Source organism: Oncorhynchus mykiss, chromosome 3, assembly GCF_013265735.2.
Source record: "Oncorhynchus mykiss isolate Arlee chromosome 3, USDA_OmykA_1.1, whole genome shotgun sequence".
NCBI classification, from domain to species: domain Eukaryota; kingdom Metazoa; phylum Chordata; class Actinopteri; order Salmoniformes; family Salmonidae; genus Oncorhynchus; species Oncorhynchus mykiss.
The window spans coordinates 63,964,333-63,989,183 of NC_048567.1; the positions used below are offsets into that span (position 1 = coordinate 63,964,333).

General features: G+C 46.7%; 2 protein-coding genes across 2 annotated transcripts in view; one reads left to right on the forward strand and one right to left on the reverse strand.

Annotated features, from left to right (window-relative positions):
* LOC110520380 (ephrin type-A receptor 6) overlaps window positions 1-24,851 on the reverse strand; it is a 262,278-nt gene that overhangs the window by 52,334 nt on the left and 185,093 nt on the right. The window lies entirely within an intron of this gene.
* LOC110520383 (apolipoprotein A-I) lies at window positions 8,347-10,144 on the forward strand. Its single transcript, XM_021597663.2, has 4 exons — window positions 8,347-8,420; window positions 8,538-8,591; window positions 8,784-8,934; window positions 9,065-10,144. The coding sequence occupies exons 2-4, from the start codon at window positions 8,552-8,554 to the stop codon at window positions 9,639-9,641; spliced, it is 768 nt and encodes a 255-aa protein (XP_021453338.2). The 5' UTR covers window positions 8,347-8,420; window positions 8,538-8,551; the 3' UTR covers window positions 9,642-10,144.

Consider the following 24,851-nt stretch of genomic DNA (forward strand, 5'->3'; position numbering starts at 1 on the left):
CACATAAACACACATCCAGCAGCCCAAACTCACTCTTCGGTAAGCTGTGATTTAGCTTAGTGACACTGCAATTTTCTCAACATAATATCCCAGCTCAGTCCCACTAGGCCAGATTACATGCAAACTAAAGGCACACATTATTATTAGGTTTTATTTCACACACCCCACAAGTGACCATGTCCTGAGACTGAGTTGAGAGAGGAATGGTAAATGTTATATAAAACACCTGTCTCCGGATTTCATCTTCAAACTAAGAGCAACCATGGCATCCATGACAGAGAGGGAGACGCGTCGATCCAGGTATACGGGTAAAATTGTCTAGCTAGCTACATTTTCAGATATTACACGTTTCTAATTTTGTCAAAAAGTCATTTTCATTTGAAGTTAAAGTGTACTGTTAGCTAGCTAATGTTAGCTGGATGGCTAGATAGCTAACTTTATGTGTATGATCTGTTTAGTAATATTATTTGTATCTCAGAGACATTTGCATTTCTTGTTATAGCCTAATGTTAGCTACCTACAGATTCATATACGGTAGTAACGTTATGAGTTGGGATTATGGTTCATTGTTTAGCTTTCTAGCTATGTGTCTAAACAAAAGACTCCACTATGCAAGTAACTATTTCAATAGAATGTTTATGATGTCACTGCGATAACTGTCGATGTAGATGTAGCTGGTAAATTAGCCAGAGTGCAGAATAACTGACGAATTTACGAACGCTCAACACCCATTGAATATGGCCAGTGTCTGTAAACGTTGGCAAAAAAGCGTCATTAAATTGTTGTCAGCAGCACAGTTTCAGTCACCAGTGCTCTGGATAACATAAAAACAGCCTAACCAGCTCTGCTAGGGTGAGTAAAATGGTCAGAGTGAGCTGTTCTCTCATTTGTGTCTGGAAGTAGCTAGCAAGCTAACCAACGTTAGCCAGCTAGCTTGGGTGTTTGGCTGCTGTTTTGAGGTCAGAACGATTGGATCAACCCTACTCCTCGGCCAGTGCGTTCAGTGTGCTCTCCAAACGCTCTGAGAGTGAAACGCTCTGAATTTCCAAATTGACAATCTGACAACACTCTGAGTTTACGAACGCCCAGAGCGCACTCTTGTATTCCAGATTAAAATTTACGAACACACCCATAGTATAAACAAGCCTTTAGTCTTGAAATCTTTGGTTGTTTAGTACATAGCCTCGCATGTGAATCCTTAAAGAGATGGGTGGGGCTAAAGCTAAAGAGGGTGTGAACAATGCAGAATGGGTGTAGACAAAGAAGAGCTCTCCAGTAGGTGCCAAAAATTCAAGGGCCATTTTCTCAAAGGAAAGTTGATCAACTTTCAAAGCAGAATTACTTTCCCATTGTTACTCAACTGTAGTGAATGATATGAGTCTACTTTCATCCAATGTAAAAAAAAACACAATACATTTTTTTGCCACATAAGACCGAATCGACCCGGTCGGTCACAAATACAAACAGATAATTTGGTTCTGTGGGAGGTTGAATTAACCATCTTTGAGTAATGTTTACTGCCCTAGTTCAATTCCTGGTTTAGACTTAAGAAGTGAGACAGAACACAGCAACTGAGAGGTTGGATTTGTTAGAGGTAGAGACAGAGTGGGAGTGGGGGGAGAGAGAGAGGGAGCGTTTATGTGATGAGAGGAAATGTATTTTAGAGCTTCCCTCTGGCACCTTCCTGCTCAGTTTAGCCAGCAATACCTCTGACAGAAGTGTGTGTGTGAGAGCAGAGACAGGTGTGTCTGAAAAGGTCGCTCTTCTCTTTTTGCAGCAGCTCAGAGGAAACACAGAGTAATGATCTCTCTATCCGTCTTAATTACCACTGTCATGACTGACCATGAGAATCCAAATAGGTCAGATCAGGTTTGCAATGAATAATCAGTTCCCCTCTCACCCGCAGAGGGGGGAGGGGGGGGGGGGGGGGGTGTAACTGGTGAGGATTAACAACTCATGTCCTGTTGTAAATCAAGAAGAGAAGATTCAGGTCTTCCTCTCCAATATTCACCAAAGGAATGTCCTTTGTTTCAAGATACTTTAACACGTTCAAAAGCAAAAACTGGAGCAATATTTCTAACATAGAACGTGGGGAATGATCAGAGGCGATCTATAGAACACTAATGTCATTTTGTTTGTTGTTTTGTGATGTCATTAAACATGTTATAAAGGAAATACTGTAACTTGGAAAGTATACCCACTACATGTATGAAGTGTCCATCCTATGCGTTGTGCAAGGTACTATGAAAAATGATTAAAGTGTTTTTGTTAAGAGAGGGATGTGATTTGAGGAGCTATAAGAGATAATTGCTTTACATAAACTTTGAAAGTAACAAGTTATGCCCCCAAGTGAGGTCAGAGAGCGTGTCAGCCTGACGGAACTGCCCCTTTCAAACTACCTGAAAAAATGGTTGGTAAAGAAATGAACATACCAGACCAGAAAAGCGTCAAGCTGCAGCTGCACGTTTAAAGTGGTCTGAACTTTGAATCTCAACAAGAGGTAGAGACGATAAACTCACCTCCCTGACAATCACTGGTACGGCTGATTACCTGTCCTAAGTAAAGTATCTTCGAAAGAGAATTATGTAGGACCACCCTACTACTCTGCTCAAACCATTGTATTACGCTACTCTCATCACCCCACTGGGGACCATCGACCCGGCTGGCTAGCCTATCTTCAAAGAAGCATCTTCAGGAGCGAATGGAAGGAAAATAAACTCTGTAGTTTGGTTCAGGACTACATGACAAGTCACCAGATAACTACAGAGAAGGACAGAAGTATGAGATTGTTGGAACCATTTTGGACAATCAGAGCCATGCGAGCATGCCGCGAAAAGGCCCAACTTCCTTTCCAAGGCGGCCCTGTCCACCGAGAGAGATCCGGCGAACCAAGACATTTCACGTAAATACATTCACGATTCCTTACTCAAAGAGGTTGGCGGTTCGTGTGGAAAGTATTTGATTACTGTAAGTGAGAGTAGTTGCTGTCTTTGTCCCTCTCTACCCCCCTCCATCACTTTTGTAATAAGCATCCGTGTTGTGTCATTCCGCTAGGGACCTGTTTTTAACGTATTACGTGTGTATGTTTATTCTGTGTTACCATTTAATTAGCTAGTAAATAAATCATTAAATCAATTTGTGTAGTACTGAATCATAAGTAAGGTTCAGGTTTTTGCAGATGCAAGGAGGTTAAGACAGTTCAGAATGATGATATGATACGAGGTTATGATTAATAAGTTGACTGTTTATAGATGTGATAGGTAAAGACCTAGTTTAATTCGGGAGATGGTAACTCTTTAAAGAACCGCTCTCGTAGTGCTCCAGATCCTCTCTCCAGATCCTGTCTCATCATTACGCACACCTGCCACCATCATTACGTGCACCTGCGCCTCATGACACTGACCCGGGACTCCATCATCTTCCTTATTACCTGCCCTATATGTGTCACTCCCCTTGGTTCTATCTTCAGGCCTTATTGACTCTGTTTCATATTTGTACGCTTTTCGTGTTTCTTGTTTTGTACTATGTTCTATTTATTATTACATTTGCACTCCCTGTACTTCCCAACTTCCAGTGTTCACGCTACACTCTCTCTCTCTTTCGCTCTCAGAACTATGAATGTTGCCAGAACAACATGCACACGCTTAATTTCCCCATGCTGTAGATCTAGTGAGTATTGGTCTCTCCATCTCTCCATAGCGTGGAGCCAACATAACAGCAGGGGAAATCAACAGTACCATAATGTAATTTCTAAAGATTTGCCTTTTTTTTGGGGGGGGGGGGGGGGGGGTGTTGGTAAATTGATAGTCAGAGTAATATTATCGACTCACACTGCCAGATTCTCCCTAACACACAAGTTAGTTCACACACTGTGTTGATGTTCAGCCAAGACCGTTTTGAGGCCTAGGCTTCCTCTCTGTCTTTAGGAGGAGGAGCCTGCAGTGAGCAAGAGAATGGAGGGGTGGAAAGGATGGAAAGAAAGGGAGGGAGAGGAGAAGAGGTGAAATGGGGGTATAGATACAGAGGGAGTGGAGAAAATGTGGAGATGGAGTGACAGGAGGGGAGAGACAGAGGAAGGTGAAGAAACGGAGGGATTTTCTCTCTGCTGACAATGGTCTGGCTCTCAGTAAATCCCAGGATGTGGCTGTCTACAGAAGCCCAAATCCCCTGGCTCACACATACACGCAGGCGCATGCACGCACACACACCAGCGCTAGCCCATCTGCTCCTGCAGGTACTGTAAGGCTTTGGTTGACTGCCTCAGTGGGCTAATTCTAAGCCACAGAAATACTCTATCAGGGCAGAGAGCTGTGAGAGCACAGACCCTGATCTAACCACATTCATCTGACATCACTGTAATAGGATGGAGGGTGACTTTTTGCTCTGTCACACACACACACACACGCACACGCACACTCGCACACACACACACACACACACACACACACACACACACACACACACACACACACACACACACACACACACACACACACACACACACCACACACACACACACACACACACTGTCCCAGAGGTCAGCAGGATAGTTCTGAATGAGGAAGCATGTCCCCTTCACCTCTTGTCAATGACTCCATGGCCTGCTGCCTGCTACGCTCCACTGCAACACAGTCACACACACCTCACCTCACACACCTATCTATCTTCTGCTCCATCTTTCCCACTGCTGCACCCCATACACACATTTGTCTATCCTTCTTTCCCTCTATCTCCATCCCTTTTCCCCACCACTGCATCCCAATCACAGCTCTATGTCCCTCTATCCTCTATCCTCTCTCCTTCTCCCTCTAGCCTCTCTCTCTATCTCTCCTTCTCTCTCTATCCTCTCTCCTTCTCCCTCTATCCTCTCTGTCTCTCTCCTTCTCCCTCTCTCCTTCTCCTAATATCTCTCCTTTTCTCTATCCACCCTCATTCTCCCTCTATCCTCTCTCTCTATCTCTCCTTCTCTCTCTATCCTCTATCCTCCCTCTCTATCTCTCCTTCTCTCTAACCTCTCTCCTTTCTCTCTATCCTCTCTCCTTCTCTCTATCATCTCTCCTCCTCTCTCTCTATCCTATCTCATTCTCTCTATATCCTCTCACCTTCTCTCTCTCTATCCTCTCTCCTTCTCTCTCCCTCCTTCTCTCTATCCTTTCCCCTTCTCTTTCTCTATCCTCTCTCTGTCTCCCTTTCTATCCCCTCTCTCTCTCTCTCATTCTCCCTCTATCCTCTCTCTCTATCCTCTCTCCTTCTCTCTCTATCCTCTCTCCTTCTCCCTCTATCCTCTCTCTCTATCTCTCCTTTTCTCTATCCACCCTCCTTCTCCCTCTATCCTCTCTCTATCTCTCCTCCTCTCTCTATCCTATCTCATTCTCTCTATATCCTCTCACCTTCTCTCTCTCTATCCTTTCCCCTTCTCTCTCTCTATCCTCTCTCCTTCTCCCTCTCTATCCCCTCTCTCTCTCTCCTTTCTCCATATCCTCTCTCATTCTCTCTCTATTCTCTCTCTGGCTCTCTCTCTCTCCTTCTCTATCTCTATCCTCTCTCCTTCATCTCTATCCTCTCTCCTCTCTCTCTCCTACATCACCATCCTCTCTCTCCTCTCCTTCTCTTTCTATCATTGATGTTGCTCTGTGCTTTCCTCTGTCTATTTTCCTACGAGGCTCAGTGTTCTAATTCGACACCTCTCTCCGTTGTTGAAGTTAGTTTTTATTAAGAGTAGAGACTAGAAAATAAGCAAGGAAAGCAGCACAGCCCTCAGATCAGGTCTATGACTTCAGATGACAGCAGGTGTGTAACAGATCTCTCTCTAGTCAGATTACTCACCCTGTAAGCAGAATCATCGTGTTGAAACTATAGAGTGTAACTCTACAGGGAGAATACATTTCATATTCTCATGTCTCTCTCTCACCAACCGCACCTCCAGAGCAGGATAAATGAAGTGAGACCACACGTTTGAGGGCAAAGTGAACGTCTGTGTGTGTGAGTGTTTGTGTGTGTCTATGTGTGTGTGTCCTATATTCTCAGCAGCAGTCATCCGTCAGGCTGGGGAATGAGATTTAGCTCTCCATGGGTGCTGGGACCTTCGACAGACACACACACACACACACAGCCTGTCCGCCTATACCCAGGCAGAGAGACAGATGGTAAAAAGGTCAGGGCCGTAATGCAGGCGTGAGAGCGAGCGGTGGACAGCCTGATAGATGGGCTTTCTCCGTGAGCGGTTGGGCGAGAGACACACACACACTCACAGGGTGATAGATGTGTTTTGTGCGTGAGTGGCTGTGTGCTTCATTCAGACAGCAGACAGCCGATAGGGCAGTAATGACACTCCTCTGTGCTGGGTCTGAATCCAGTTCCAGGTGGGGCAGAGTGGCATCCCTGGCCAGCAGCACCAACAACTGACCGTCACTGTTATCAGGGTAGGATGATGGTCAAGCAAATGCAACATTTAGGAACATTATTTATTTATTTAAGGTGTCACATCAGGAGCACTGATACTTGGGTCTCCACATGACACATTTTCACTGTCCTCTACATCAGGGTTTCCCCAACTCTGTCCTAACCCCCCCACTCTGTCCTAAATAACCACCTCAGCATCAAGCTTTGACTATTAGAATCAGCTGTGTAGTGCTCGGGCAAAAACCTAAACGGGAGTTTGAGAAATCCAGCTGCCATGGCATCGCTAAGCTGCCATGGCGGGCTCTAGCTGCTTTCCAGAGGCAGGGGCAGGTTGTCTGGCCTGCTGAGGTTGCTGAAGAGCTTGACCCAATGGTTTCTGTGATGATGGTCTCCATGTTTGTGTATCACACAAACAACCAAACACAACAGCCACAATAAATATGTTAGAACTCCATAATATAGCCATTTTCACAAACATTACACTCACAAAAATGATTTTGTCCCTGAGTTGTTTTTATTCTGAGTTTTGTTCATTTGTGAATTCCTCCACCCAATCATTAGGAGTGGAACAGCCCTGCAGCCTTGTGGTGTTACAGAAACTCTACTCTCAGGAGAGTGGACAGAAATAGATTGTATAGAATGTACGATTCCACATTATATATGGTAGCACCATTAAAGTAAGCAAGAACTCATTGGATTTTCCATAAAATCTTTTTCTATGGATGATCTCTCTGCGCCTTTGTTTATGTTTATTTCCGACTCCACTGAAAGGAATCAGGAATCAATTGAATTTATTGACTTTTAAAATATACTGAAACCCTTAAGATCATTTTTTTTTAAGAAGAGTCAGCATTTAGCAACTACCTATTAGATCATTTGGTTCCATAAACAACAATAGCATTAAGGTATGAATTCTGATCAGTAATTTCACTTGAAAGACTGAGTGCAACAATTCAGCTTTATCTGACTGAGTATTAAGTGTAGGACTTGGTTGTGTAAGGAAATACAATCCCTTCTCTCAAAACAATCTCTACTGGGTTGGGGGTCAAAGTTCTTGTCAGGCTATATGTTAAAATATAAGTTATAAGTTAAAATATTTGTTTCATTAAAAATGTTTTATTTAATGTATGCTTTTGGGGTAAACATGTATGTGCATTTTGGATTTATTAACTCCCTATATAGAGTTTTATGATTTGTTTTTGTGGTGGGCGATAGGATTAGTGTACATTTTACAACAAGAAGCAGCTCTACGTGACAAAATACTGACCACAAGAGAACTTCAGACAAACATTAACCTGACGATGTTTCTTATCATATAACATTGCAATATGAAAGTTCAGAGTCCACTGAGTCATCAGTGCGTCACCATACGTATTTTCATTGCCACTTGTTTCCCAACACATCATCTCATGACTAATGTAATTCATTCATTCATTTCTATTGACATTTGAATCAAGTCTACATTTAGTCCATATTTAATCAATCTCTAATTTCACCCCTAATCTGGAAGACAGTATTCAGATAGCGGTCAGACCCGAGTGACATACTTGAAATACAAATAAGTGAATAATAATCAGCTTTTACCTATCAACCAATTCTTCAGCCATTTCATCCCCCTATAGATGAAGTAACACCGTAGAACTACAGAGACAGTTTCCCAGACACAGATTTATCTTAGTCCTAGAGTAAAACACATTTTCAAAGCATTCTCTATTTAAAGCCCTTTTAGTGCAGTACTAGGCTTAATATGTGCCTGGGAAACTGTCCCGTAATGTCTAACGTTGTTATGACGACCCTAAAATGGATGGTGTCAGCAGGTCATCTGGGTCCCCATAACGTGTCCCCAGAGTACTGAGGATGTGATGTGGCAGTCGATGTGACAAGAGGACATACAGCAGGACACTCAGTACTGGACTTTGTTCTTCACTACAATTGCCAGTCCCCTATATATACACACAGCCCTGATACCTGCAGTACACAGTACTACCAGAAACAAGGACACAAGCTCTCTCAAGCAGGTAAGACACTAGCTGCCTCTAGGCATTTTGTAATCACACAGGCTACAATAATATCTGTGATGAGAAACTGAATTTAATATTTCATTCACCAATTGTATTGTTTTCTCCAATTAACAGCCTACAGCCCAGTCATGAATGTCTTAGTGCTGCTTGCTCTTGCTGTTTTCACTGGTGAGTGGAGAATACGTTTTAATACCTTTTCATTTATCAACACTTGGCTGTAGTGTTTGTATTTTTGACAGGGAGCAAATTGACAATACTAAATGTAGCAGTAGTGTAATATCAATGAAAGGAGTAAATGTATCATCTCAAGTAACCTCCAGTCTAGACTGAAAATAAAATAATCCACGGCCTCTCCTAAAGGGTGCAATGCCGAAGGCCTGTGGCAGGACCCGTCTCAGCAACAGCTGGACATGGTGAAAGATGCATTCTGGGACTACGTCGCCAAGGCAACACTCACCGCTGAGGACACCCTACAGAAGATCCGACAGTCAGAGGTGGCACACGAAGTCAAGTAAGTCTCAATATGTAGAAAATAACACAATATAATGGTGTTTCATAACAACTGTTGAGTAACTAACTACCTCTTTGTTAACCTCAATAACTCTGCCTCTGTGTTGACCTTTCTCTCTCTCTCTCCATAGCACCATGGTCTCTGAGAGTGCTGATGCTGTGAACCAGTACACCGTGGCCATGCGCGGGAAGGTGACTCCTCTAACTCAGGACCTGCTGGCAAAGTTTTCCCAGGAGGCCGAGCAGCTTAAGGCTCGTCTGGAGAAGGACCTGAGCACCATGACAGCCAAGCTGCAGCCCTACTCTGACGAGTGGAACGCAGACATCCAGAGGCAGGTGGAGGAGCTGAAAAGGGACATGACCACCTACGCTGAGGCCCTGGACTCTGACACCCTGAAGACCACTTTACTCCAGAAGAGTGAGGAGCTGAAGGGAAGCCTGGAGAAGAGTGTGCAGCAGCTGCAGGCCCAGCTGGGCCCCTACACTGAGGAGCTGAAACAGAAAATGGACCAGAACCTGGAAGAGTTCCAAAAGAGCATGATTCCCCTGACCCAGAGCTTCCAGACACAGCTGACCCAGAGAACCCAGGAGCTCCAGCAGAACCTGGCCCCCTATGGAGAGGAGCTGAAGAAGCTGGACCCATTGGCCCAGGACCTGAAGGCCCAACTAGCTGCTCTCTGGGACTCCTTCACCAAGAAGATCCAGTAATCGGACTGATTTTACTTGGTCTTCTAGAACTGTGTACTGATGAGTCATTTTCCATCAAAGTGCAAAAGGACCAATATGTAAATGTAGGTACCACTATTATGCTGTTTCACTGTATCAGTTACGGGACTCTCCATCTCCTGATCAAGTTGTGTGTGATCTGACGTCTGCATGCAGATCTGTGTGTTTGTCTCCATACCGGCAGGCCTCTGGAAGATCGCCTGCCTCTCTAATGTGTTAATAGTGTGAACATCAATGATGCAAAAGGCCTAACTCTCCACTCTGGAAACACACTCACTCCCTCACACACCCTGCCAGGGGAGGTAGAAGAAATGGAGAATTTGGAGGTGGAGAATGTGTAAAATACAAAGGCTGTTTAGACACAGGGCTGAATTAAACCAAACATGCCTCAGTAAAGTTTGAAGAGTTTAATTACAAAATGCGATATATTCGTTTTCAGAAATATTGGTAAATTGACATGAAATAAAAACACATTATGAACGAGATAGATATTCATTTTCTGTCTTACCATGACATGGGCTAGTGAAAAGACAGACATGACTTAGTTTAGAATATATTGCAAGGTCATTTTATTTTAGAGAGACAAATAATCCTGTTTTGTGGCAAACCGCTATGCTGTATTTCCACCCCAAACAACAGAACTCCAATAGGAAAAGCATCCCGATTGGGTTTTAACAGTTACATGTAATAAAGTATCAATACATAAATAAATATGAACATAATACATTTGTCTCATATTGTGCAAATATCACATAGCACATAGTTTTACACATTTTTTTCTTCGATATACAGTGCCTTGCAAAAGTATTCATCCCCCTTAGCGTTTTTCCTATTTTGTTACATTACAACCTGTAATTTAAAATTATTTTTATGGACAAACACAAAATATGTGTAAGTGAAATGAAAAAAATTACTTGTTTCAAAAAATTGTAAAAAATAAATAAACGGAAAAGTGGTGAATTCACCCCCTTTGGTCTGAAGCCCCTAAATAAGATCTGGTGCAACCAATTACCTTTAGAAGTCACATAATTAGTTAGATTGCACACAGGTGGACTTTATTTAAGTGTCACATGATATCAGTGTATATATACACCTGTTCCGAAAGGCCCCAGAGTCTGCAACCATGAAGACCAAGGAGCTCTCCATACAGGTCAGGGAGAAAGTTGAAGAGAAGTACAGATCAGGGTTGGGTTGTAAAAAAATATCTGAAACTTTGAACATCCCACGGAGCGCCATTAAATCCATTATTTAAAAATGGAAATAATATGGCACCATAACAAACCTGCCAAAACCCATGGACCAAGCAAGGAGGGCATTAATCAGAGAGGCAACAAAGAGACCAAAGATAACCCTGAAGGAGATGCAAAGCTCCACAGCAGAGATTGGAGTATCTGTCCATAGGACCACTTTAAGCCACACACTCTGCAGAGCTGGGCTTTATGGAAGAGTGGCCAGAAAAAAATAAGCAAACATGTTTGGTGTTCGCTAAAAGGCATGTGGGAGACTCCCCAAACATATGGAAGAAGGTACTCTGGTCAGATTAGACAAACATTTAGCTTTTTGGCCATCAAGGAAAATGCTATGACAAACGTGAAAAATTGGCATTTATTGCATTTTGGAATCAAACCCTTAGTTTATTTTTAAGAACTACAAGCTTCCACCTCTCTCTCCTCACCCCCCTCTCTTTTCTTCTACCCTCCCCCTCTTTACTTCATTTCATTATCTGTCCTTCTACACTACCATCTTCCATCCTCGTCTCTCCTCTTCCTTTCACTCTTCCTCTCTTCCACTTCTCTTTACAGTATATCCTCCAGCCTCCTCCCTTCTCTTTACAGTACATCCTCCAGCCTCCTCCCTTCTCTTTACAGTATATCCTCCAGCCTCCTCCCTTCTCTTTACAGTATATCCTCCAGCCTCCTCCCTTCTCTTTACAGTACATCCTCCAGCCTCCTCCCTTCTCTTTACAGTACATCCTCCAGCCTCCTCCCTTCTCTTTACAGTACATCCTCCAGCCTCCTCCCTTCTCTTTACAGTACATCCTCCAGCCTCCTCCCTTCTCTTTACAGTACATCCTCCAGCTTCCTCCCTTCTCTTTACAGTACATCCTCCAGCCTCCTCCCTTCTCTTTACAGTATATCCTCCAGCCTCCTCCCTTCTCTTTACAGTACATCCTCCAGCCTCCTCCCTTCTCTTTACAGTACATCCTCCAGCCTCCTCCCTTCTCTTTACAGTATATCCTCCAGCCTCCTCCCTTCTCTTTACAGTATATCCTCCAGCCTCCTCCCTTCTCTTTACAGTACATCCTCCAGCCTCCTCCCTTCTCTTTACAGTACATCCTCCAGCCTCCTCCCTTCTCTTTACAGTACATCCTCCAGCCTCCTCCCTTCTCTTTACAGTACATCCTCCAGCCTCCTCCCTTCTCTTTACAGTACATCCTCCAGCCTCCTCCCTTCTCTTTACAGTATATCCTCCAGCCTCCTCCCTTCTCTTTACAGTATATCCTCCAGCCTCCTCCCTTCTCTTTACAGTACATCCTCCAGCCTCCTCCCTTCTCTTTACAGTACATCCTCCAGCCTCCTCCCTTCTCTTTACAGTATATCCTCCAGCCTCCTCCCTTCTCTTTACAGTACATCCTCCAGCCTCCCCCCTTCTCTTTACAGTATATCCTCCAGCCTCCTCCCTTCTCTTTACAGTACATCCTCCAGCCTCCTCCCAGTCCGTCAGCTGAGTCCTTCAGTAGTCCTGAGTGGACTCTTTACACAGTTCCAACCCCTCTCTCTGATTCCCTGGATCTCATACTAATAACTACTACTACTCAGAGTCGGAGGACACTCTATTCCCTGTGTGTGTGTGTGTGTGTGTGTGAGAGAGTGGTTGTCTGTGTCTTAGAGTGGGTGTGCGTGTGTGTGTGTGATTGGGTGTGTGTGTGTGACTGTGTGTATGACTGTGTGCTTCCCTGCGTGCATCTGTTAGACTTTGGGGTTGGTTCGTCTCAGTGCAATGACCCTGGATGTCCTCTCTACAGTAGTTTTCTATTACTGAGGCATTCTTCCACCCAGATCTCTGTATACCTGATTCTGTTTCATCCAGAATTATAGAACTCCAGATGTGCTTTTGACTTCTGCTCTTCTCCTCATCCCTCTTTCACACGTTCATCTCTCGTCCTGCAGAAGGTAGAGCGAGCTTGCAATTTCATATTACTGTCTACTATTTCCTATTTCTCTGCCTCTGATCTGTTTAGGGGTTTCAATACCAGAGGCCTGCCAGGGTAATTATCAGCGATGCACCAAGCCATTTAGGTTAGCTAGCATCATTACACTGCACTGTGTATGTGTGTGTGTGTGTGTGACTACAGCACTGTTCTCTCTTAGTCAGCATAATCACTTCATTACAGGTGCAAGGATACACATACACAGCATTTCCCTGTGTTAGTGTGTTCTGTATGTGTTTTTGTGCAAGGGTGCACACACAGCATTTTGACTGCATTCTCCTCCCAATATACAAACCACTTAGACTGAGACAGCCACTCAGTCATACTAATATCTACAAATACAGCATTAGTTTAATGGATGAACACAGAGGCGTAGTCTAGTTGACACACTGCACTGCAAGCAAGGGCTTGGGATGTTTTCTGGGTTATATCAATACATGAATGTTTGAAATAGCCTATTTTCTGGGTGTGAATCCTGCTGTCTGCTTGCAGCATCTCTCAGCAGACCTTTTTGGGAAAGCACAGCAGTTTATATTCCCAATTACTTTGTGCCTTGGTTCAGGAACTCTGACTTTATGACATCTGCATCTCAAAATCCATCCTGAATTTGGGAAGTGGAACCCTCTGTTCCAGTTAACATAGTTTCCTGGGGGTGTTCTAACAGGCAGTTTCTCCTTAAGAAGACAGGTGTAGTATAGTGATTGGGATATCGCCAGATGACCTACCTGTTATAGTGATGAAGACGGGTCTAGAACCAGAGAATGAACATGGCTTTGCACTGTGAAACCTAGAAAAGTATGAGCTGTTACTAAAGCGAGTTAAATTAGAACCAGGAATACTTCTTTAATTCAACCACACAACAACAGGTTCTCTCTCTCTCTCTCTCTCTCTCTCTCTCTCTCTCTCTCTCTCTCTCTCTCTCTCTCTCTCTCTCTCTCTCTCTCTCTCTCTCTCTCTCTCTCTCTCTCTCTCTCTCTCTCTCTCTCTCTCTCTCTCTCTCTCTCTCTCTCTCTCTCTCTCTCTCTCTCTCTCTCTCTCTCTCTCTCTCTCTCTCTCTCTCTCTCTCTCTCTCTCTCTCTCTCTCTCTCTCTCTCTCTCTCTCTCTCTCTCTCTCTCTCTCTCTCTCTCTCTCTCTCTCTCTCTCTCTCTCTCTCTCTCTCTCTCTCTCTCTCTCTCTCTCTCTCACACACACATGCATACATACATACGCAGAAGTAGAGTTAACCAGATCTCTGCTAGAGCTCTGTGCTCTAACCTTGAGTTCTCCTTGTGAAAGATACACACTGGAGCAAACAACATTATGCACACTGAAAGAAGCCCCTGTCATCTCATACAGCCAAACACACCTTCCCTCAGCAGAACTGGAAATACACTCAGACCTATTTGAATATCAGCTTTCAAAGTCAAGACATGGTTAGAAGGTGGAGTGGGCTGTCTGTTCATTTAAAACTGCAAACATCAAGGGAGGCTACGGGTCCATGAGGGTAGCAGACCAAACATTTCAAAAGAGCTTTGAATAGATAATAGTAATGTACCTTTTAATTTTTTTCTTAAAAAGTTAAAAGCAGATAATTTATCATTCTTTAAAAGAAGCAGATTACAGCTTAAATTACCTAAATAAAATCATCCACTGTAAAAATATGGACGGCATATGAGCACAATGGGTCGTTTTATTTGTTTATTTATTGTTTGTTTGAACCTTTATTTAACTAGGCAAGTCAGTTAAGAACAAATTCTTATTTACAATGACGGCCTAGGAACGGTGGGCTAACTGCCTTGTTCAGGGGCAGAACGACAGATTTTTACCTTGTCAGCTCGGGGATTCGATTCAGCAACCTTCCGGTTACTAGTCCAACGCTCTAACCACCTGCTGCCTAGTTTGGAGAGTCTCCTATTGTTACCTCAGAGTGGTTCAGACACCAACTGACTTCTAACCCCTGACCCCTCTCAGTTCTGAGAGCAACAGCAGTCAGATCAACTCTACACACACGTACAGCCCCAGTGCAGGGCTTTGTTCTCTCTGAGGGGATCTGAGGGTTGGGGAGGTAGAGGTTGGAGATGAGAGCAGGACACACACCTGGTGAAGTCAGAGGATCTCCGCACACCTTCAGACAGACAGACAGGCAGGTACATCTACCTTTCATCAACACTAATGGATAACATGTCACTGATCTGTTGTACAAGTGAATGCAACAGAGAAAGAGAGACACTGTTCCATATTTATCTCATTGACCAAAACATATTTTTTACTACTCTTTCTTTACCCATTCGTTTCATTCTATTGCTACTTCACTGTCGAGACGGGAACTTGGAAGTAAGCATTTCATTACACAGTGTACTAGATGTACGGTGAGTGAACAAAAGTGCTCTCTCCATGACATAGACTGACCAGGTGAATCCAGGTGACAGCTATGATCCCTTATTGATGTCACTTGTTAAATCCACTTCAATCAGTGTAGATGAAAGGGAGGAGGTTAAAGAAGGATTTTTAAGCCTCGAGACAATTTAGGCATTAATTGTGTATGTTAGCCATTCAGAGGGTGAATGGGGAAGTAGGTGCAGGTGCACCAGTTCGGGTTTTTGTATCAAGAATGATCCACCACCGAAAGGACATCCAGTCAACTTGACAACTGTGGGAAGCATTGGAGTCAACATCCCTGGGAAATGCTTTCGACACCTTGTCCATGCCCCAGCCATTAGAGGCTGTTCTGAGGGCAAAAGGGGAGGGTGCAACTCAATATTAGGAAGATGTTCCTAATTGTTTGTACACTCAGTGTATATCGTGTATATGCCGAATAAACAAACTTGAACTTGAGTTGGTTTGTAATGGGATCATTCACCCAAATGTGACTTTAACCCTGACCCTGACCCTGACCTCACCTCTAACCCTCACCTTATATCAACAACAAATACACCTTCTCAAAGAATATATGTACTTGTCTTCATAGTCAGAGTGTGGTGTAATTGTGTGTTTGATATAGCATGTCCCAATCATTTCCGTCAGAACAGTGTGTGTAGTCCTTACAGTTTGTCACATGGGCTGAGGAAACAGAGCCCGAGACAGAAACAGTTGCTCAGTATACTTAGAAATGGACAGTAAACAGAGAGAAAACCGATTCATTCTCCATTTCACCTTTATCCTTAGGTAGCTCTGAGGTACACTAATTACACAAAATGGAATTATAAAACCAAACAAGTTATCAGACTGAGCAAGAGAACGGAGAGAGATTTTTGCTTAAAAATAATCTTTCATCATCTTTCTCCTTTCTTTCTCCCTTTCCTTTCTCTCTTTAATCTCCCCCTCTTCTCTCCCTCCTCCTCCTCCTCCTCCACCTCCTCCTCCTCCCCCTCTCCTCTCCAACTAGTACTGTTATTATGGGTGCAGCTGGTGGTAGGGCAGAGATGAGAGAGGGAGAAAGAGAGGTTAGGGGTGTGTGTGTGAGATAATTACCCGTGTTGCCTGGGAGCAGAAAGAATGAGAGAGAGAGAGGGAGAGAGAGGGAGAGAGAGAATGAGAGAGAGAGAGAGAGAGAGAGAGAGAGAGAGAGAGAGAGAGAGAGAGAGGGGGAGAGAGAGAATGAGAGAGAGAGAGAGAACAAGAGCGAGAGAGCGAAAGAGAGAGAGAGGGAGAGAGAGAATGAGAGAGAGAGAGAGAGAGAGAGAGAGAGAGAGAGAGAGAGAGAGAGAGTAGAGATACAGTAGTTATTTCTGTCTGCCTAGACGCAGACACACACCATGAGAAGCCCAATCTGAGAGCACATTATTACAGACATAGAGACCAACTCTAACACATTTCAAGCAATACAGCACATTACAACACAGACTGTTCTAATCATAGTTCATTCTGATGGTCCGAGGAGCGTTCCAATAATATACAACATTATCGCATTATCGCATTATCGCTTACAGCCCTGCTCTGCTGTACAATACCACACGATCAAGCGGAATTGATATCTCTGGGATATATTTTATGTGGATAAAAGTTCTGCTATGTGTGACACTAGTAAAACAGGCAGAAGGTTTTTACACCCAAGCACTGGATCTGAGCTGTCAGTCTTGAGTGTTAGATGGGGTGTGTTGTTATTGTGTTCATGCGTGCATGTTGTCTGTTCTGAGTTTTAAAACTTCACTCTTCAGTAACCAGTTCTTCATTCCCATTAAGTTTGAGAGACATTAACTGCAAGAAGAATTAGTGCTAAATTAATAAAACACCCTATCATTTAATAGCCACAGGACTAACAATTATGGATGTAATGTGTTTTATCCCGCCTGTCACAAAATGTGTTGAGTTGTAGATTATTGGAACAAAGACTGAAAAACTTAGCTTGTTGAAAACCAAAAATATATGAAATCAAACTAAAGGGGCAAAGAAAAGATGGAATGTCTTTTACAGTAAAAGCACACTAAAGGCCAAACACTATACATGTGTTTAAACTGTATGATATGTCATTGGTCTTTACTAACCTGATAAACACAGCCTTATAAATCTACATTAGGAGGATGTGAATCTAAAATATAATAACATGCACTGACACTCTATACTATGACAAACACCTACCTTTAAAACATGGATATGTGCTGAAGGAGTTAGTGAGAGAGAGGAAGTGAGAGAGGCAGAGACTGAGAGAAAGGGAGAAAGAGAGAGGAAGCGAGAGAGAGAGAGACAGAGAGAGAGAGAGACAGAGAGAGAGAGAGACAGAGAGAGAGAGAGAGACAGAGAGACAGAGAGAGAGGACGTGAGAGAGGGAGAGACTGAGAGAAAGGGAGAAAGAGAGAGAGAGAGAGAGAGAGAGGGGGAGAGACAGACAGAGGGAGAGAGAGAGAGAGAGACAGAGAGAGAGACAGAGAGAGAGAGAGAGAGAGAGAGCGGGAGAGAGAGAGAGAGAGAGAGAGAGAGAGAGAGAGAGAGAGAGAGAGACAAAGAGAGAGAGAGAGAGAGAGAGAGAGAGAGAGAGAGAGAGAGAGAGAGAGAGAGAGAGAGAGAGAGAGAGAGAAAGCAGTTAGGCATTACTAGGATAAATACTTTGATAAATCAGTACAGGAAAGAGAACGAGCTGTCAAATACATTTATTAATACACTTATCCAATCCTGTTGTCGCTCCATATCTCCCTGTACAGGGGCTATAAAGAAGACTAATGTGGGTGTGTGTCAGTGATGATGGAGATGACCCTGGTCGTGAAAGGTCACACCGACACAAAGTCCTGTCCCTGGGAGCCTCGTCCCGCACGCACACACACCACATGTACCTGTAATAGAAGTTTCAAACTTCAAGTTCCACATTTTATTAATGGTACAGGATACACATGGTGTACGCCGCAGGTTCCTTCTTGACAATGCTACAACAATAAGAAATAATAAAAGAGAAGAATGGAAAACAAGGTGGCTACAGGGATGTGGTGTGGCGGTGATGCTAAGGGCGCTCTCTAAGCCACAGCAGTATAAATCACAGGCTAATAACACAGTGCTGAGTTGGCCTGTATTTACTACCACTCTCTCTGCCTGCAAGGCCACACTGCTGCACTACACTACTCTACACTACACTACCTGCCTGCGATCACAGTACACATCATCTACTCACACATCCCTCATCTTTATTAAACACTCTACATGGGCCCGGTACACTGTATATGGACTAATACATGCACTCTGTCATAAAGATTGGACAACTTGTACAGAAGTGGACAGAAGATAAGGGGAGGAGAGGAGAGAAGATAAGGAGAGGAGAGAAGATAAGGGGAGGAGAGGAGAGAAGATAAGGAGAGGAGAGAAGATAAGGGGAGGAGAGGAGAGAAGATAAGGAGAGGAGAGGAGAGAAGATAAGGGGAGGAGAGATGATAAGTGGAGGAGAGGAGAGAAGATAAGGGGAGGAGAGAAGAGAAGAGAAGATAAGGAGAGGAGAGGAGAGAAGATAAGGGGAGGAGAGAAGATAAGGGGAGGAGAGAAGAGAAAATAAGGGAAAGAGAGGGGAGAAGGTAAGGGGAGGAGAGGAGCTAAGGGGAGGAGAGAAGAGAAGATAAGGGGAGGAGAGGAGAGAAGATAAGGGGAGGAGAGGAGAGAAGATAAGGGGAGAAGATAAGAGAAGATACGGGGAGGAGATAAGATAAGGGGAGAAGAGGAGAGAAGATAAGGGGAGGAGAGGACAGAAGATACGGGGAGGAGAGGAGAGAAGATAAGGGGAAGAGAGAAGATAAGGGGAGGAGAGAAGAGAAAATAAGGGGAGGAGAGGAGAGAAGATAAGGGGAGGAGATAAGAGAAGATAAGGGGAGGAGAGAAGATAAGGGGAGGAGAGAAGATAAGGGGAGGAGAAGAGAGAAGATAAGGGGTGGAAAGAAGATAAGGGGAGGAGAGGAGATAAGGGGAGGAGAGAAGAGAAGATAAGGGGAGGAGAGGAGAGAAGATAAGGGGAGAAGAGATGATAAGTGGAGGAGAGGAGAGAAGATAAGGGGAGGAGAGAAGAGAAGAGAAGATAAGGAGAGGAGAGGAGAGAAGATAAGGGGAGGAGAGAAGATAAGGGGAGGAGAGAAGAGAAAATAAGGGAAAGAGAGGGGAGAAGGTAAGGGGAGGAGAGGAGCTAAGGGGAGGAGAGAAGAGAAGATAAGGGGAGGAGAGGAGAGATGATAAGTGGAGGAGAGGACAAAAGATAAGGGGAGGAGAGAAGAGAAGATAAGGAGAGGAGAGGAGAGAAGATAAGGGGAGGAGAGAAGATAAGGGGAGAAGATAAGGGATGGAGAGAAGATAAGGGGAGGGGAGAAGATAATGGGAGGAGAGGAGAGATGATAAGTGGAGGAGAGGAGAGAAGATAAGGGGAGGAGAGGAGAGAAGATAAGGGGAGGGAAGGAGAGAAGATACGGGGAGGAGAGGTGAGGAGAGAAAGGGGAAAAAATGAGAAAGGGGAGATGAGAAGAGGAGAGGAGAGGAAGGGGAGGAGGTTTTGATATCAACAGGCATGATCAGAAAATGTTATCTCCTCTTTAACTGGGAGAGGACACGATTAAAGTGAAGTTCCTTCAGCGATACTAATATATATTCCTACTAGAGAGTCTGCTGAAGAGGAGCACACTCTCTCTCTCTCTCTCTCTGCCTGTCCCTGATTGCTTTGGTGACACACACGATTAGCCAGCTGCTTCCCCTGATTAAAAAAACTCCCCTCTTTCTAGAGCATGTCCTCCTTTTCCTCCTTCCTCTGGCCCTCCATCCACTCCTCCACCTGTCTCCCTCCTTTCCCAAGTCTTCTGTCTCTCTCCTCCTTCCTCTGGCCCTCCATCCACTCCTCCACCTGTCTCCTCCTTCCTCTGGCCCTCCATCCACTCCTCCACCTGTCTCCTCCTTTCCCAAGTCTTCTGTCTCTCTCCTCCTTCCTCTGGCCCTCCATCCACTCCTCCTTCCTCTGGCCCTCTATCTACTCCTCCACCTGTCTCCTCCTTTCCCAAGTCTTCTGTCTCTCTCCTCCTTCCTCTGGCCCTCCATCCACTCCTCCACCTGTCTCCTCCTTCCTCTGGCCATTCAGCTACTCCTCAACCTGTCTCCTCCTTCCTCTGGCCCTCCATCCACTCCTTCACCTGTCTCCTCCTTTCCCAAGTCTTCAGTCTCTCTCCTCCTTCCTCTGGCCCTCCATCTACTCCTACACCTGTCTCCTCCTTCCTCTGGCCCTCCATCCACTCCTCCAACTGTCTCCTCCTTTCCCAAGTTTTCTGTCTCTCTCCTCCTTCCTCTGGCCCTCCATCCACTCCTCCACCTGTCTCCTCCTTCCTCTGGCCCTCCATCTACTCCTCCACCTGTCTCCTCCTTTCTCAAGTCTTCTGTCTCTCTCCTCCTTCCTCTGGCCCTCCATCCACTCCTCCATCTGTCTCCTCCTTCCTCTGGGCATCCAGCTACTCCTCAACCTGTCTCCTCCTTCCTCTGGCCCTCCATCCACTCCTCCACCTGTCTCCTCCTTTCCCAAGTCTTCTGTCTCTTTCCTCCTTCCTCTGGCCTTCCATCTACTCCTCCACCTGTCTTCTCCTTCCTCTGGCCCTCCATCCACTCCTACACCTGTCTCCTCCTTTCCCAAGTCTTCTGTCTCTCTCCTCATTCCTCTGGCCCTCCATCCACTCCTCCACCTGTCTCCTCCTTCCTCTGGCCCTCCATCCACTCCTCCACATGTCTCCTCCTTTCCCAAGTCTTCTGTCTCTCTCCTCCTTCCTCTGGCCCTCCATCCACTCCTCCACCTGTCTCCTCCCTCTGGCCCTCCATCTACTCCTCCACCTGTCTCCTCCTTCCTCTGGCCCTCCATCCACTCCTCCACCTGTCTCCTCCTTCCTCTGGCCCTCGATCCACACCTCCATCTGTCTCCTCCTTCCTCTGGCCCTCCATCCACTCCTTCACCTGTCTCCTCCTTTCCCAAGTCTTCAGTCTCTCTCCTCCTTCCTCTGGCCCTCCATCTACTCCTACACCTGTCTCCTCCTTCCTCTGGCCCTCCATCCACTCCTCCAACTGTCTCCTCCTTTCCCAAGTTTTCTGTCTCTCTCCTCCTTCCTCTGGCCCTCCATCCACTCCTCCACCTGTCTCCTCCTTCCTCTGGCCCTCCATCTACTCCTCCACCTGTCTCCTCCTTTCTCAAGTCTTCTGTCTCTCTCCTCCTTCCTCTGGCCCTCCATCCACTCCTCCATCTGTCTCCTCCTTCCTCTGGGCATCCAGCTACTCCTCAACCTGTCTCCTCCTTCCTCTGGCCCTCCATCCACTCCTCCACCTGTCTCCTCCTTTCCCAAGTCTTCTGTCTCTTTCCTCCTTCCTCTGGCCTTCCATCTACTCCTCCACCTGTCTTCTCCTTCCTCTGGCCCTCCATCCACTCCTACACCTGTCTCCTCCTTTCCCAAGTCTTCTGTCTCTCTCCTCATTCCTCTGGCCCTCCATCCACTCCTCCACCTGTCTCCTCCTTCCTCTGGCCCTCCATCCACTCCTCCACATGTCTCCTCCTTTCCCAAGTCTTCTGTCTCTCTCCTCCTTCCTCTGGCCCTCCATCCACTCCTCCACCTGTCTCCTCCCTCTGGCCCTCCATCTACTCCTCCACCTGTCTCCTCCTTCCTCTGGCCCTCCATCCACTCCTCCACCTGTCTCCTCCTTCCTCTGGCCATTCAGCTACTCCTCAACCTGTCTCCTCCTTCCTCTGGCCCTCCATCCACTCCTTCACCTGTCTCCTCCTTTCCCAAGTCTTCAGTCTCTCTCCTCCTTCCTCTGGCCCTCCATCTACTCCTACACCTGTCTCCTCCTTCCTCTGGCCCTCCATCCACTCCTCCAACTGTCTCCTCCTTTCCCAAGTTTTCTGTCTCTCTCCTCCTTCCTCTGGCCCTCCATCCACTCCTCCACCTGTCTCCTCCTTCCTCTGGCCCTCCATCTACTCCTCCACCTGTCTCCTCCTTTCTCAAGTCTTCTGTCTCTCTCCTCCTTCCTCTGGCCCTCCATCCACTCCTCCATCTGTCTCCTCCTTCCTCTGGGCATCCAGCTACTCCTCAACCTGTCTCCTCCTTCCTCTGGCCCTCCATCCACTCCTCCACCTGTCTCCTCCTTTCCCAAGTCTTCTGTCTCTTTCCTCCTTCCTCTGGCCTTCCATCTACTCCTCCACCTGTCTTCTCCTTCCTCTGGCCCTCCATCCACTCCTACACCTGTCTCCTCCTTTCCCAAGTCTTCTGTCTCTCTCCTCATTCCTCTGGCCCTCCATCCACTCCTCCACCTGTCTCCTCCTTCCTCTGGCCCTCCATCCACTCCTCCACATGTCTCCTCCTTTCCCAAGTCTTCTGTCTCTCTCCTCCTTCCTCTGGCCCTCCATCCACTCCTCCACCTGTCTCCTCCCTCTGGCCCTCCATCTACTCCTCCACCTGTCTCCTCCTTCCTCTGGCCCTCCATCCACTCCTCCACCTGTCTCCTCCTTCCTCTGGCCCTCGATCCACTCCTCCATCTGTCTCCTCCTTCCTCTGGCCCTCCATCCACTCCTCCACCTGTCTCCTCCTTTCCCAAGTCTTCTGTCTCTCTCCTCCTTCCTCTGGCCCTCCATCCACTCCTCCACCTGTCTCCTCCTTCCTCTGGCCCTCCATCCACTCCTCCACCTGTCTCCTCCTTTCCCAAGTCTTCTGTCTATCTCCTCCTTCCTCTGGCCCTCCATCCATTCCTCCATCTGTCTCCTCCTTCCTCTGGGCATCCAGCTACTCCTCAACCTGTCTCCTCCTTCCTCTGGCCCTCCATCCACTCCTCCACCTGTCTACTCCTTTCCCAAGTCTTCTGTCTCTCTCCTCCTTCCTCTGGCCTTCCATCCACTCCTCCACCTGTCTCCTCCTTCCTCTGGCCCTCCATCTACTCCTCCACCTGTCTCCTCCTTTCCCAAGTCTTCTGTCTCTCTCCTCCTTCCTCTGGCCCTCCATCCACTCCTCCACCTCTCTCCTCCTTCCTTTGGCCCTCCATCTACTCCTCCACCTGTCTCCTCCTTTCCCAAGTATTCTGTCTCTCTCCTCCTTCCTCTGGCCCACCATCCACTCATCCACCTGTCTCCCCTTTCCTCTGGCCCTCCATCCACTCCTCCACCTGTCTCCTCCTTCCTCTGGCCCTCCATCCACTCCTCCACCTGTCTCCTCCTTCCTCTGGCCCTCCATCCACTCCTCCACCTGTCTCCTCCTTCCTCTGGCCCTCCATCCACTCCTACACATGTCTCCTCCTTCCTCTGGCCCTCCATCCACTCCTCCACCTGTCTCCTCCTTCCTCTGGCCCTCCATCCACTCCTCCACCTGTCTCCTTCTTCCTCTGGCCCTCCATCCACTCCTCCACCTGTCTCCTCCTTTCCCAAGTCTTCTGTCTCTCTCCTCCTTCCTCTGGCCCTCCATCTACTCCTCCACCTGTCTCCTCCTTTCCCAAGTCTTCTGTCTCTCTCCTCCTTCCTCTGGCCCTCCATCCACTCCTCCACCTGTCTCCTCCTTCCTCTGGCCCTCCATCTACTCCTCCACCTGTCTCCTCCTTTCCCAAGTCTTCTGTCTCTCTCCTCCTTCCTCTGGCCCTCCATCTACTCCTCCACCTGTCTCCTCCTTCCTCTGGCCCTCCATCTACTCCTCCACCTGTCTCCTCCTTCCTCTGGCCCTCCATCCACTCCTCCACCTGTCTCCTCCTTCCTCTGGCCCTCCATCCACTCCTCCACCTGTCTCCTCCTTTCCCAAGTCTTCTGTCTCTCTCCTCCTTCCTCTGGCCCTCCATCCACTCCTCCACCTGTCTCCTCCTTCCTCTGGCCCTCCATCTACTCCTCCACCTGTCTCCTCCTTTCCCAAGTCTTCTGTCTCTCTCCTCCTTCCTCTGGCCCTCCATCCACACCTCCACCTGTCTCCTCCTTCCTCTGGCCCTCCATCCACTCCTCCACTTGTCTCCTCCTTCCTCTGGCCCTCCATCTACTCCTCCACCTGTCTCCTCCTTTCCCAAGTCTTCTGTCTCTCTCCTCCTTCCTCTGGCCCTCCATCCACTCCTCCACCTCTCTCCTCCTTCCTTTGGCCCTCCATCTACTCCTCCACCTGTCTCCTCCTTTCCCAAGTATTCTGTCTCTCTCCTCCTTCCTCTGGCCCTCCATCCACTCATCCACCTGTCTCCCCTTTCCTCTGGCCCTCCATCCACTCCTCCACCTGTCTCCTCCTTCCTCTGGCCCTCCATCCACTCCTCCACCTGTCTCCTCCTTCCTCTGGCCCTCCATCTACTCCTCCACCTGTCTCCTCCTTCCTCTGGCCCTCCATCTACTCATCCACCTGTCTCCTCCTTCCTATGGCCCTCCCTCTACTCCTCCACCTGTCTCCTCCTTCCTCTGGCCCTCCATCCACTCCTCCACCTGTCTCCTCCTTTCCCAAGTCTTCTGTCTCTCTCCTCCTCACTGTCTTTATACCTCTCTGTCTTCCCCTCTCCTACCCACTTTTCCTCACCCACACACACTCGTTCATTTCCTGCCTACTCCTCTTTCTCCTTCCATCACTCACTCACT

Bases quoted from the DNA above. Each gene is read 5' to 3' on its own strand.
- LOC110520383 (XM_021597663.2), top strand. From the start codon at position 8,552: ATGAATGTCTTAGTGCTGCTTGCTCTTGCTGTTTTCACTG. The intron at 8,592-8,783 runs GTGAGTGGAGAA...CCTCTCCTAAAG, and splicing joins TGCTCTTGCTGTTTTCACTG to GGTGCAATGCCGAAGGCCTG. The intron at 8,935-9,064 runs GTAAGTCTCAAT...CTCTCTCCATAG, and splicing joins GAGGTGGCACACGAAGTCAA to CACCATGGTCTCTGAGAGTG.